Source organism: Raphanus sativus, unplaced genomic scaffold (genome assembly GCF_000801105.2).
Source record: "Raphanus sativus cultivar WK10039 unplaced genomic scaffold, ASM80110v3 Scaffold2821, whole genome shotgun sequence".
Classification (NCBI taxonomy): Eukaryota; Viridiplantae; Streptophyta; class Magnoliopsida; order Brassicales; family Brassicaceae; genus Raphanus; species Raphanus sativus.
The window spans coordinates 149-13,677 of record NW_026618128.1 but is presented as its reverse complement, the minus strand read 5'-3'; the positions used below and the strand labels follow the sequence as shown (position 1 = coordinate 13,677).

The window sequence follows — 13,529 nt, the reverse complement described above, 5'->3', positions numbered from 1 at the left end:
CTCTTTTGTCTGAAGTTTCTCCATGTCAAGAAGAAATGTTACCATCTCCTTTGTATTAGTCTCTTCAAAAGCAACTCAAGAAAGTTCAAAATCTACTATTTTTTGTGGGTTGGTGGGTCATAATAAATAACTGTTAGTATGACTGAAATATAACTAAACCTTGGGGTTTGTAAGAATTGTTAATCGTCATATTAATCTAATTTTAAAATTAAGGTAATTATTAGCTCATTATTTAAAGTTATGGGGTCAATACATAATATAAGATAATATTGAGGGAGTTATTTCAAAATAATCCAAACTTGTAAGGAGAATATCCACTATTACTAGCTAGGGAGAGACAGGAATAGAGATATCCTGACGTCCAAACAGGGAGTGAAGTAAACAAAAATTTATTAAAGCAGCAGCCGGAAAAAAAAAAAAAGAAGAAGAGAGAAACAAAAAAAAAACGCTTAGAAGGAAGAGCAAAGAAGAGACGGACCTGCAGTCTCCCACTGAACGCTTTCGAATCTTTCTCACCTCTCTCCAAATCTTCAGGTTCTCGCGTCTCTAAGTTTATCATCAATCTGTTACGCCTTGCTCGATTTTTGCATTATCTCCGTTTGTTTATTGATTGGCTCCTCTGAGTTGTATAGCTAATGCAATCGGATAAATAGCTGAACGTAAGGAGTAATCTCTTCTCCGTTGCGTACAGAAACCGTAGATTTACTTGAGCTGAGCACGTCCGGCTCCAGTTTCTAGGGTTTGGTTAGAAATTTTCTTTGTTTTAGAGGCGTCCCTTCTTGGGTGAATGCATGTCTATTAAGAGTTTAGACTATCAAGAAAGGGAGTGGCTATGTTGCTTTTCTACTTATTCTCTAGTTTGAGTGTTTGAAATCTACAGTTTTTTTTGATCCGTTATATTGGCTATGTTGCTGAGATGTGATATGTGAATCTTTAAGTTTTTTTGTAGTATATGGAAGTAGGTAGTAGTCATCAGAGGTAGCGTTTTTCCCCTATGCATCCGAAGAGTCAAGGAGATGGGTTGGATACTAAGCCGGTTAGAAGCAGCGATAGGCTTAGGAGGAGACCCAAATTGTATGGCCGCTCTTACTATTACTACTCCCCCAACTTACATCATAACAGGAAAAGAAAAAACACCAAGACGAGAACCGCTGCTTCTCAGATCGCTAAGATGCTCCATAAAGGGAACAAGCCAGCACGGGCATCCAACGCTACGGTAAAATTTTTTTTTCTCATCTGAAAGTACCACTGGGTGATGTTTAGTCTGTTTATGTGAATGAGTGGAAAGAGGAGTTACTGTTGTTGAGTTTACTACTAATTAAGAGCATTTCTGCGTCCCCTGGTTTTAAGTAGATGCCAGTTTCTATGATTATTTACGCCGCTATGAAGGTTCACTTTGGAGAAATGATCATTTTAGTCCGACGATAGTGGTGGCTGTTGTCCTATTAGTGACCTGTATTGCATCTTGGTCTCTGATGAAACCATAATGTTGATAACATTGCTAATCACCTACAGCCAATTGCACCCGACCTCCGTCGTTCCACTAGGAAGAGAAGACTTTCTGTAAATCTTGAAGACTATACTGACAGTTCTGGAGCGGAGGATGAAGATATGATGGTCAGGATATTTTCCTCTTGAATATGAATTTCAGCTACTTTATGTGTCATGCCTTTTAAGAATAAGTTTCTGATCTTTTACAGAGTCCCGCATATCGAACTTTAAGGAGTAGAGGCAGTAATGGAGTTCATCGAAATTTCTCATCTTCAAAAAGTAGAAAGGCCATGGAAACTGAATCAGCACCACGACGTGAAGGTCTTCGTCCTCGTCGTTCAAAGATAATTGCTAATAAACGACTGAAAACAGAATCTGGCGCCAATCAAGATTCGTCAGAAGAGAAAGATGGCCCAGAAGAAACCGAGAATGGAAATGAACTAGATGATCATGATGCTGATGATGGTGAAGATGAGGTTGAGGCTGAAGACGAGGGAGATGGAGAAGATGAGGAAGAAGATGGCGATGATGATGAAGATGGTGATGAAGAACAGGAGGGAAGGAAGAGATATGATCTGCGAAACCGCGCCGAAGTGCGTAGGATGCCTACAGAAGAAATTAACAAGCAACAACAGCCTAGATCTCCCCGGAGAGTGTTGCATCAAGGCATGGGCACCAGGGTTGGAAGGGATGTTAGGAGAGGTGGGTCTAGGCTTCACAAGCGCCATCGCTTTACAAGAACAGATGATTCTGATGATTCTCTTCTTGTTGATGAGCTGGATCAGGGCCCTGCAATTCCCTGGGCTCGAGGTGGAAACAGATCTGGACCACCTTGGCTATTTGGGGGTTTGGACACGTACGGATCAAGTTCATTGGGGTTGAATGTTGGAGCTTCTGGTTGGGGTCACCAAAGCGATGGTTTAACTGCATTAACTTCCGGGGTTCAGACTGCTGGGCCAAGCTCTAAAGGAGGTGCAGATATTCAGCCACTGCAGATCAATGACAATATTAATTTTGACGACATTGGTGGGCTGTCCGAATACATTAATGATTTGAAGGAAATGGTTTTCTTTCCGTTGCTGTACCCAGAGTTCTTTGCAAGTTACAACATTACTCCTCCCAGAGGTGTGCTGCTGTGTGGTCCTCCAGGGACTGGTAAAACACTGATTGCTCGAGCATTGGCATGTGCTGCTTCAAAAGCTGGACAGAAAGTTAGCTTTTATATGCGAAAGGGTGCTGATGTCCTTAGCAAGTGGGTTGGCGAGGCTGAGAGACAACTAAAGCTACTCTTTGAGGAGGCTCAGCGAAATCAGCCTTCGATAATCTTTTTTGATGAAATTGATGGTCTTGCTCCTGTAAGATCTAGCAAGCAGGAACAAATACATAATTCGATTGTTTCAACATTGCTGGCGCTGATGGATGGCCTTGATTCTCGTGGTCAAGTTGTTCTCATTGGAGCGACAAACAGGGTAGATGCAATTGATGGAGCATTACGCCGGCCTGGCAGATTCGACCGAGAGTTCAATTTTTCTTTACCAGGCTGCGAAGCACGAGCCGAGATATTGGATATCCACACTCGTAAATGGAAAAATCCTCCTAGTCGTGAGCTGAAAGAGGAACTAGCAGCTAGTTGTGTAGGGTATTGTGGTGCTGATCTGAAAGCTTTGTGCACTGAAGCTGCCATTCGTGCTTTTCGTGAGAAATATCCACAAGTTTATACCAGTGATGATAAATTTGCCATAGATGTTGGGTTGGTTAAGGTTAACAAGAGCCACTTTGTCGAGGCAATGTCAGCTATTACACCTGCTGCCCATAGAGGGTCTGTTGTGCAGTCAAGACCACTCTCTCCTGTTGTATTGCCATGTTTACATCGACACCTCCTTGGATCCATGAGATTAATATCAGATATTTTTCCCTCGTCAGCCATGTCATCAGAGTTGACCAAGCTGTCAATGCTTTCATTTGGATCCGCAATTCCTCTCTTTTATCGTCCTCGACTCCTGCTGCTTGGTGGTGAAGGAGTTGGACTGGTAATTGCTTGTAGTTTCGTGTGACTATTTTCAGAAGGCTTTATTATTTTGAACTGAATTAACTTACTTGTTAGCTTAACAGGATCATCTTGGACCTGCTATCTTGCACGAGCTAGAAAAATTTCCTATTCATTCTCTGGGACTTCCATCTCTTCTTTCGGATCCTGGTGCCAAGACCCCGGAGGAGGCGTTAGTACATATATTTAGCGAAGCTAGGAGAACAACACCTTCAATACTTTACATACCGATGTTCAATAATTGGTGGGAAAATGTAAGTGTGTTTCTTTCTAACTAAACTCATTTTGCTGCGGTTACTTTGGGAGATGATGTTTGCATGTTTGCTTAATACAATATATCAGCTTGTTATATTGGTTGTAGCAGGAAAGTCTAATTGAATCTTGATACTGATGACCGCAGGCGCATGAACAGCTAAGGGCTGTATTTCTGACTTTGTTAGAAGAACTACCATCAAACCTGCCCATATTATTACTTGCTACATCTTATGGTGAATTATCTGACATTGAAGAGCAGTCTGTATTTGACAATCGATCTGTGTAAGTTTATGCTCTACTTGCTATTAGACATTGTACAGTTTTATTACTGGCTTTTCTTTTGTTTTCTAGAAAAGCTGGTAGGTAACTTTCTTTGGTGTTTGGTCATGAGTCAACACTTTTGTTTACTAGCCTCTCAGTATAATATGATAATGTATGAGCTTGTTCTGAGAGCTAGTCATCCCTTCAGTGTCAAAGCATGCATTTCGGTTGTATGTGCATGTTTGTCTTGAGTTAATATATGAAGCTGTTGATGTTTGATTGAAGCTGTTGATGTTTTTGGTTTGTCTGATGTTGACCACATTAAGCAGCTTTAACACTAGGGATGTAATGATCATATAAAGTTATGAACTTATGTACAAGATTTGACAAATTATGAGAATTAGCATTGCCTTTTTATTGTTTTATACGCCAACTTAGTATACTTTTATGGTTGTACATGTATAAATTCCATCCTTGTGGTTTATTACTCCGTTTCTTAGAATATGTACCTTTGCTTTCAGCTATACTGTGGACAAACCATCAGGCGAAGACAGGTCCTTGTTCTTTGACCGTTTGATTGAAGCTGCTCTCTCAGTCATTTCAGGCTTAAATGGCAAACCTGATGGACCACCCCTTCCAGAACTTCCAAAGCTTCCAAAAGAACCTACTGGTCCAAAACCCGCAGAAATAAAAGCCAAGGTGGAAGCAGAGCAGCATGCCCTTCGACGTTTGCGTATGTGTCTCAGAGACGTTTGCAATAGGTAAATGTGTAATGGCCTTGACTCTATATAAACCTCCATTAAAATTGTCTGCTCGACGATAATCTTCTAGTGATTGATGGCCTACCGTGCACGTTTCAAATGTTCTATTTAAATCTATATGCTTATGTGATAACAGTTGTCTCGTTACTTTTATATTATATAACTTGTAGTATACGTTTGCTATGCAGGATACTATATGATAAAAGATTCAGCGCATTCCACTTCCCAGTTACTGATGAGGATGTTCCAGACTATCGCACAATAATTCAAAATCCAATGGATACGGCAACTCTGCTGCAGCGTGTCGATGCTGGGCAGTACCTCACATGTTCACCGTTCTTGCAAGATGTTGATCTCATTGTGAGAAATGCCAAGGTGGACTCCTGTTTTACTACAACACATCTCTCCTTTTTACATGGCTATAAAACCTTTACAATCTAGAGAATGTGGTCTTATTTACAAAATGTTGATCTCATTCATCCAGGCTTACAATGGAGATGATTACGCTGGAGCGAGAATTGTCAGTAGAGCCTATGAGCTTCGGGATGTAGTATGTTTACTAGTCTCTTTTGAATGCGTTTATAGCTTTCCATGGCCTATCATTCCCACGGAGCTTTTCTCTGAAGCCATGAATATATCTTTATGTTTTCAGGTGCATGGGATGCTTTCGCAGATGGACCCAGCACTGCTAACATATTGTGATAAGATCGCAGCTGAAGGTGGTCCTGCACAGATACCAGATGATCTGAGTGGATCTATCCTTGGTCTAGCTCCTGTAGTGCAGATGGGGACTGTTACTAGAGCAAGTGCCCGGCTTCGAAATGTGCAGCCAGAGGTTAATATAGAACGAGAACATGAAGGTCTTAAGAAGCCTAAGAAAACAGCTGATGCTGCCTGTACAGGTAAGTAATGCCACTGCAAACGCTTATATGGTTCTTGTTTTACAATCAAAACTACTAGTTGCTAATGTGACTTGGCAATACTTGTTTGTGTTAACAGATTCAGCTGCAGAGAAACCAGAACACCAAGATTCAGACGTAGAAATGACACCTCTGGAAGCAGCAGCCAAATCAAACTCATCAGCGCCGCCGCCTTGTTCAGCAGAAGATCCGCCTAGAAAAGAGGATGACGAAGCTTGTGGGGAAGAAGAAGAAGAAGAAGAAGAAGAAGAAGCGAGTGGTGATTGTTCCCAAGATTCTGTGAAGTCAGACGAAGACGTCTCAAGAAGCGAGATAGAATCTGTAAAGGGAATGCTGATGGAGCGTACTGAGAACTACAGCATTCCGCAGATGGAGAGGCTCTACACTCGAGTCATGAAGGGTGTACTTGAGTCTCTGGACAAAGGGCCTGGTGATGGTGATGATGATCAAAGCCCTAAGCATTCGATTTTGAGATTTTTATCGGAATTCGCTCAGCTTCAAGCGAATTTCTGAGGCTTAAAACTTTTTTTCTTATATCGGTTAGAAATCTTAAGAAAAAGAATGACAGGAACAAATAGTTTTTTTTTTCTAACTTTTCTAAACCTGTGGATTTTTCTTTTTTAATTTGACTGGCAAAAAAGTTGCAAAGAACAAAAAAGGTAGAAGCTAATCAGTAGGATCTTCTTGTAAAGTTGAAGAAGTTAGCACCTTAATATCTAAAACAAGTTTAAAAGCGAACAAAAAGAAGGATTTATCGATTAATCTGAGGCCTATGCTTATATCTTGCATTACAAGGAATATTTATCATACATTAACACAAACAGACCAATTATATATGAAACACGCTCACTCTCTCACTCCTCAACTTGAGTTTCTGTTATGACCGTTGGGATGAGTTTTCGCGGGAATATAAAAACGACTTTTTGGACGATTTTAAAGATTCAAGAGAGAACAACTCTGAATTTGCCTCGCGTCTTATATTAATCGGCAAGATAGTTCCGTTCCTTTCTCACCATCTCTCTCTCTCTCACTCATCCAGTTCTTGTTCTCTTCACCTCGACGGAGCCTAACTTCTCTGAATCAACACAGCTTAGAAGAAGAGATGAGCTTGTATAAGGATATAATGTGGAACCTTCCAGGATTCTCCAAGACTGTCAAAGACGAGGAAAAAGAAAAGAGCATGAGGAGAATCTTCCATCTCTTCCCCAAAAGAAAAAGATCCCTTCGAGTACCCTCCAAGAAAACACTCTCTCCACCTCATGTCTCCTCCTCAATACTCCCCATAAAGAAACGACCTGTTCTCTACACCACCACGCCTCCCAAATGGATCCGCCGCTTGAAGAAAGACATGAACATAGCCGACGATCCCATCCTCATCGCAGGGAAGCCTCTTGACCTCAACGACGTGGATCCAGACCTAAACCGTCTCTCTATCCCTTCCCAGACCCTACAGAGAAACGACTTCTTGACGTCTGACGAGGGGAGGATTCTCGGAGACGAAGGCGTTGATAACGATGGGAGGATGGGTTTGCCTGCGTTTCTCGTTGATCAAAGGACTAAACGGTGGAACGTGGTCTTGAAGAAATGGGTTCGTACGTGTGATTCAGGGAAAGTCCTCCAGAATTTTCTGTTGAGTGGTGATTGGAGTGGCGTCGTTGAGGCTAATGGGTTGAAAGAAGAGGACAACGTCAGTCTCTGGTTTTTCAGGCTCAATGGGTTCCTCTTCTTTGCTCTTGACTTGAAGGTGACTCCATTGACTTCTTAGAGTAAGAAAGGGAGTGTTTTTAGGGTACGATAGAGTTTGTAACATATTACATACTAGGGTTTATGTTACAAAACTGGGATCATATATAGTCTTGTTGGGTCTCTCTTTCAAAGCTGGTAGAAACACAAACCTTAATACCTTTCTTTCCTGTTTTGACGATGGAGATTGTCACCATATACTCTTTGTTTATATGAAATTGTATACTTTTGATTCAAAACTATATTACTTTGCATTGTTGCTTGAACCACACGACATTTAAATCTAATTCTCAGAAACTCCAATCTAGTAAAATGTTCAAACACGTTCCAAGAGGATCTTGAGTTCCTCTTGAATCTCTATCATTCAGAATCATTATCTACTTTTGCATAACCATCTAACTTCAGGTGATTCTATAGTTTTTGGTCTAGTAACTTTTTGGAAGTGTAACTTACAAACTTAGGGTTTAACTATGATTATAATTAATAACATGTCCCTTCTATTTTTTCTTTTCCAGATCTTTACAATCGTATGATCTTAACAGTTTTGACATGAGTTTGAGTTCTTGTTTGGTCTACTTTAGTTGCTCCATTGATTTAACACCAATGATGTCTTGTTTCATATCTCTCAACTTCTAAACCTTCCACTGCCGGATGTTAATTAGAGATATGATTTTAGTAAAAATTGATGTGTCATCTCTCTGTGAGTCCTAACTCACTTTTTAATATATTAGATAGATGAAGCACAAGATTACACGTAATAATATATATATATGTATACATCATGCCGTGTGTCTATATATATAAAGTTACATGCAAGATTTCAAAGAATGTTACCGGCTTAACATCCGGCTGCTTTCAAGAACTCATCGTAAGGGCTTGAAGAAGGTAACCGAAACGAGTTTTGTTCCACTTCGAGTGAGCAGAATCCGAGCTGGCCTGCTTGAGGTTGTTGGACTTGTACCACATTCAGTACCTTCTGATCATCTTCATCAGCTTCTTCTTCTGTCTGCCAACACACAAGAGATACCAAAAACGAAATTTTGAAAGTTCATGTCGGTAGATAGAACAGAAAACAAACTCTTATCTAACTAACCTCATCATCGAGAAGAAAGAGTTCATCCTCTTCTGAGAGAGTTATAGCTTTGGTTGCCTCAGGTTTGAAGCTTTGAAGTACGGACATCTTTTGCTGCTTACCCGTCACAAGAGCTTCGCACTGGTTCATCATTTGGTCATAAGGTACAGGGATGGAGGAAACAGGGAGGCTTGCAACTTCCCTGGCAGTTTCTGATACCTACAAAATTACATGAAAAAAGGACTCAGAGGAAACCAATAGAAATCTCTTAGTGTATTGTATATATATTACCGATTCTAGCAACTGATTGACACTCAGAACATCAGCTAGGTTAGTGTTTGAGGACAAGGATTTATTGTGGCCAGGCTCACTTCCACTAGCTCCCGGGGAAGTTCCTTCAAATGCCACTATTGCTGAAAGCTCAACCTGAACGGGATCCCACACAAATTTGCAAATAAGAGAAACTCACACTCTTGAATCAACTAAAAGTGCAATTTTCTAATGAAGTCATTATTATTACCTCATCAAAAGCTGCAACCTCTGTTTGATCAATAGGAGAGCTAGATCCTGGTGTATCCATGAAAAATGGTGCACCAAGCGGGTGTGCATCATCATCTCGCGAAAAATCTGACTCGATTCCCTTTCTCAAATTTGATTGCTCCTCCTGAGAGAGCATTGCACAACATTTTCAGAAGAAGTTGAAGATGTTTGGCTACAAGACCAAACCTAACTTGCACCAAAATATAAGTACCTCGGATAATGTCTGAAAGTTCGATGTGAATTGAGTGATAACAATTTCCTTGAGGAAACCATCATTTGAGACAACAACCGCTGAGGAGTTGAGAGAAGCACTATCATCATCTTTCTGTGGAAACCCAGAAGATACAGCAAGCAGTCTGATATCTCCTTCCAGAACAAGACAAGGATCAACCTATTCAAAACATGATGTAATTGCACACACATACGAATTATAAAAGACAGCTGAGCACACCCCAAAAGCAATGGATTTTGAAAACGAAAAAAACGAACTGATGGCAATAATTCACAAAACCTCACCATTTGGGAATTTAAAGATTCTTTGACAAGTGGAATTAGCTCCGGTACATTGGAGATCTTGGCACTAAAAATGAGCAAATATGATGCAAACGTGAAGATGGATCTTCTACGAGAGAGTTGCATACCTCCTTCACAAACATACCAGATGTCAGAAAAAAACTCAATAGAAACAAAGGGAAAGATCTATACAACTATCTAGTGGGAATTATATTTACCATAGCAAATGCATTATATCTAACCAGGCAAAGTAGGTAACTTCTAAATGGACAGAAAATGAATTAAATCATAGTCTTTCACTTACCATCTTGATTCAATGAGAGATTTCTGAGAGAAAATGCCAGTTGAAAACACCGCACCAGAGCCATGTAATTAGATCTCTGCCATTTGCAATAATCACCAAATGAGAGAAAATTTTATAAATTAAAAAAGTAACCTCCCATCTACGGAGGGAGGATCCATCACGTATATCCAGTTTCAAAAGCACAGTGTTGTAAGTTCATTTTGAATTTGAAAGAATCAAGGAGCATATTCACTTGGTGGCTACTACTAACCTTTGCTACTGAAAACAAGAGAGTGATATTATAAGTGCTGGCCATGGCCACAAGGTTTGCAGGGGTATTCTCGGTAGAAGTTGCTTGGATCCATAGGGATGAAAGGAGCATATTCACTTGGTGACTACTCAGTCGGAGTGAACATAACGACTGTTAAAGCACATTATAGTCAGCTCACTATCAAATACACTCAAATAAATAAGAAAAGAAAAGCCAATTAATATCATTACCTTTATACCATCATCAACATCCTTTAAGCTCTCCAAGGACTGACAACTATCTGAGGTTTCATCATATTGGTCAGACCAAGGCAAACGAAGCGTACGAAGAAGCAGGAGGGAGAATATCTTGTGTGCCTCAACTCTAGTTTCACAGTCTGCGTGGGACATTGCAAGGAGCAGTTGGTGAAACAAGGCATCCGGAAACACCTGTGACAACAAAACCATATGGTAAATCCGTTATACAAAACAAAAAGTTGCAGTTAAAAATAAATAAAAAAATCCCACTTACTTTCTTGTGGTAAGTTACATTTGGGACCACTGATACTATATGTGCAGCACGGAGAATGGCTGATGCTGTGGTCCTAGCAACGAGTACATTAGTGGACACCGTCTCAAGAACCACTGCCAACATATCAAGAATTGGCCCTGCTTCCCCAACCTTAGAGCAAAATAGAAATAAATAAAAAATGAACAAAGTTATAAGGTTGTGTATTAAGATATATATATAATACAGTTCCAACTAACCTTATTTGAGAGCTCCGCCATGCAATTCTCTAATGCATTCTGCAGCTCAGAGTTGAGCTTCGTTTCATCAGCAGACAGATCAGATTCAGCTGCATTCTGAAGGCATTTCCTCAAGTGCTTGATCAAGTCAGCTACCACAGCAGTCAGCGCGCCTGAAGCCTGCTGCTTAGCGTGTAGCACAAGGCATGTGGCTACGTTGACCATGTTGACTTGAACACCCTGTTGCTTCACTACGTTCTTATGATCCAAGTGCTTGATCAAAGAAGATACCAACACATGACAATTCTCTCCTGCTTTTCCATACTTGTTCAGTCAGTAGCCAAGTTAAAACAAGGTAAGATAGCAACGTAAAATCTCTAACTCTGACCTGATTCTTCGAGACGAGACTGCAGAAACAATAAAACAGAAGAGGCAACGCCCTTCTCTGGAGACCAGTAACTTCCACAGTCAAAAGCATTCATAAGCGGTTCCAGAACTCGACGAAGAGTTGTGGTTTCCTTTGCTAGTTTTGCTATGTTGCAAAGGCAAGCCATAGACCAGTATGAAGGGCTCTTTGAAAGATCCCTGAAATGGATTTTAACGAATAAATCAAATAACAAATACAAAATGCATTTCCAGTGACACTAAAGTTCAGAGAAGCCTTTACATGTTTTCCTCATTCACAGGATTACGTTTGAAAGAAACCCATTTACTCATTTTGGGAATCTTCGTTTCTGAATTTTCACCAGCCTCGTTGGTATCTTCTTGGCCCTTCTTCTCCAAATCCATATAGTTCTCCAGAATCACACACATAATCTAATTCAAGATTTAAAAAAAAAGGTTCATACCATGACTTGCATAAACCTTTGATGTAAGTTAAAGTAACAGACGACTAACCATATCCAAGTCCATAGATAGTTGAGAATGCTCACCGATGAAAGATACCTGGGAGTAACTATTGGTTTAGTAACATGTTGCACACATCCATTTATTATAGGAACATGTTTTTGTGTAAACCATTACCATGAATGCCAAAGCCTGCATTCCTGCTGGCCGTAATCGGAGTGATCTTTCATCATCCCCCATCTCTTGAGCAAGTTGACAGAGTTTAGGGATTATGCCTTCTAAGTTGAACATGTGCGAATTCTCAGTCTGTAGTTAACACAAATGTGTTACCACCATACCGATTGAACAGAGACCAAAAGAAAGAACATGTAAACAATGTCTAAAATCATGCTCAACGTACGTACCTGTAAGCTTATAAAGTCAACGAGGGTATTGCAACCCAATATCTGAACTTCTTCCTCTTTTGTTTGCTCTAAAAGAGTTCGGACAATGCTTAGCAAACTACACGAAAATAGAGGCCTACAAAAAAAAAATAGAAAAGAAAAGTGTGATGCACTAGTCCTCAGATAACCAGAATATGCGACCACATCATGAGGAAAGAAAATACTACTTACATCTGCTCCTTACATGAGGAAAGCATTTTCTTGTAAATGCACAAGACGACTTTAACTGATCCGGTATTTCCATTCCGCAGTTCTTTGTAGCATTTTTGCTCAAGGTACTCTGTAATCTGTCAAAACCAAATAAAACTTAGAGAAGGGAATAAGAGATTTATTATAAAAAAAAAAAAAAGAAGAAGAAACTAACCTTTGGGATTCGTAAAGGATTCCTTGACGCATACTCACAAAGCTTGCCAATTTTTCTATCGTCTGGTTCAGCATCCTGCCAAAACCACAGCATTGGAAAGAAACTTTAAAACCCCCTCCCATTAAAAAGACAATGTAGATGAATCTCATTAGTACCAAAAAAAAAATAAGAGAAGAGATGACCTGATTGCGAGGGAAAATCTCAGCGAGCATGTGCTTGTAGCGTTTAAGGGGATGCCTAGACCTGGGACGCAAGGAAGGGCAGAAGAAACAGAGGTTACCACAGGCGGGCAAAACCCGTCTGGATATAACCCCCATTCTCTTCTATTTCTTCTTCCCTGCAACACCACCATTTCATTATTTAAAACAATAACAATAATAATAATAAGAAGAATAAATGTCTGAAGATAAATCAAGAAAAAAATTGTACCCCCAGCAGCAATGCGGTTTCTGATGGAACCCTAATCCTACCCAAAAATCTGAGACCCCCCAGCAAAAAAAAAGAAGAAGGGGGAGATAAAAGAAAAAAGGAAACAAAATTACGGGAAATTCAAAATGTGGAATTAATCAGAAAACAATAAAGAGATGTAATGTAACCTCACCGAGGAAGACGGGGGGAAGAGGCAGTTGTGGAGATTGAAAATCTAATCCCCGCTCAGAGCTGTCATCGCTCTCTTTCTTTTTTTATCATTTTTATTAACGAATCTTTTTAAACCTTCTCTTTCCGCCATTATTGTCGGAAAGTGTCAGTTCCAGAAACTTACTAAATTGGACTATCTTTTGTCTGGCTTTTACTTGTTGGTCCGGATTTTATAGTTTATTAAATAAATAACCAGTACAAAAATTTTCGGCCCGTGCGCTACGATACAGCTAATGGGCCGAGTGTATTTAGCCCATATAAAACAAAACCCAACCACAACGCACAAGAAGTTCCTGTAACATTTTGAAGCAAGAGAAGATCAAGCAAAGATATAAGCTAAAAACATCCTCTATTT

General features: G+C 40.0%; 3 protein-coding genes across 6 annotated transcripts; 2 read left to right on the top strand and 1 right to left on the bottom strand.

Moving 5' to 3' along the window:
- Positions 1-386: 386 nt before the first annotated feature.
- LOC130506027 (ATPase family AAA domain-containing protein At1g05910-like) lies at positions 387-6,408 on the top strand. 2 transcript variants are annotated; one of them, XM_057000629.1, is made up of 11 exons: positions 387-534; positions 950-1,216; positions 1,516-1,617; positions 1,701-3,521; positions 3,604-3,792; positions 3,939-4,075; positions 4,576-4,815; positions 5,004-5,190; positions 5,300-5,365; positions 5,468-5,717; positions 5,815-6,408. In XM_057000629.1, exons 2-11 carry the CDS (start codon positions 995-997, stop codon positions 6,246-6,248), a joined length of 3,648 nt encoding a protein of 1,215 aa, XP_056856609.1. In that variant the 5' UTR covers positions 387-534; positions 950-994; the 3' UTR covers positions 6,249-6,408. The 2 variants fall into 2 exon arrangements, with proteins under 2 accessions (XP_056856609.1, XP_056856610.1); XM_057000630.1 differs by having other exon boundaries at positions 403-534; positions 939-1,216.
- Positions 6,409-6,708: 300 nt separating this feature from the next.
- Positions 6,709-7,611, top strand: LOC108858801 (B3 domain-containing protein At1g05920). The gene has a single exon (XM_018632672.2). The coding sequence runs from the start codon at positions 6,838-6,840 to the stop codon at positions 7,498-7,500; it is 663 nt and encodes a 220-aa protein (XP_018488174.1). The 5' UTR covers positions 6,709-6,837; the 3' UTR covers positions 7,501-7,611.
- A 546-nt stretch (positions 7,612-8,157) lies between these two features.
- Positions 8,158-13,278, bottom strand: LOC108839378 (protein SEMI-ROLLED LEAF 2). 3 transcript variants are annotated; one of them, XM_018612163.2, is made up of 21 exons: positions 13,137-13,210; positions 12,965-13,013; positions 12,718-12,872; positions 12,536-12,610; positions 12,343-12,458; positions 12,133-12,247; positions 11,906-12,034; positions 11,780-11,827; positions 11,550-11,698; positions 11,271-11,467; positions 10,904-11,193; positions 10,668-10,817; positions 10,388-10,585; positions 10,158-10,307; positions 9,908-9,983; positions 9,607-9,734; positions 9,302-9,481; positions 9,071-9,214; positions 8,842-8,976; positions 8,572-8,769; positions 8,158-8,484 (listed from the first exon to the last, which is right to left on the bottom strand). In XM_018612163.2, the coding sequence occupies exons 3-21, from the start codon at positions 12,850-12,852 to the stop codon at positions 8,317-8,319; spliced, it is 2,781 nt and encodes a 926-aa protein (XP_018467665.2). In that variant the 5' UTR covers positions 12,853-12,872; positions 12,965-13,013; positions 13,137-13,210; the 3' UTR covers positions 8,158-8,316. The 3 variants fall into 3 exon arrangements, with proteins under 3 accessions (XP_018467665.2, XP_018467652.2, XP_018467659.2); XM_018612150.2 differs by lacking the exon at positions 12,965-13,013 and having other exon boundaries at positions 13,137-13,278; XM_018612157.2 differs by lacking the exon at positions 12,965-13,013 and having other exon boundaries at positions 13,132-13,260.
- Between the last annotated feature and the right edge of the window lie 251 nt (positions 13,279-13,529).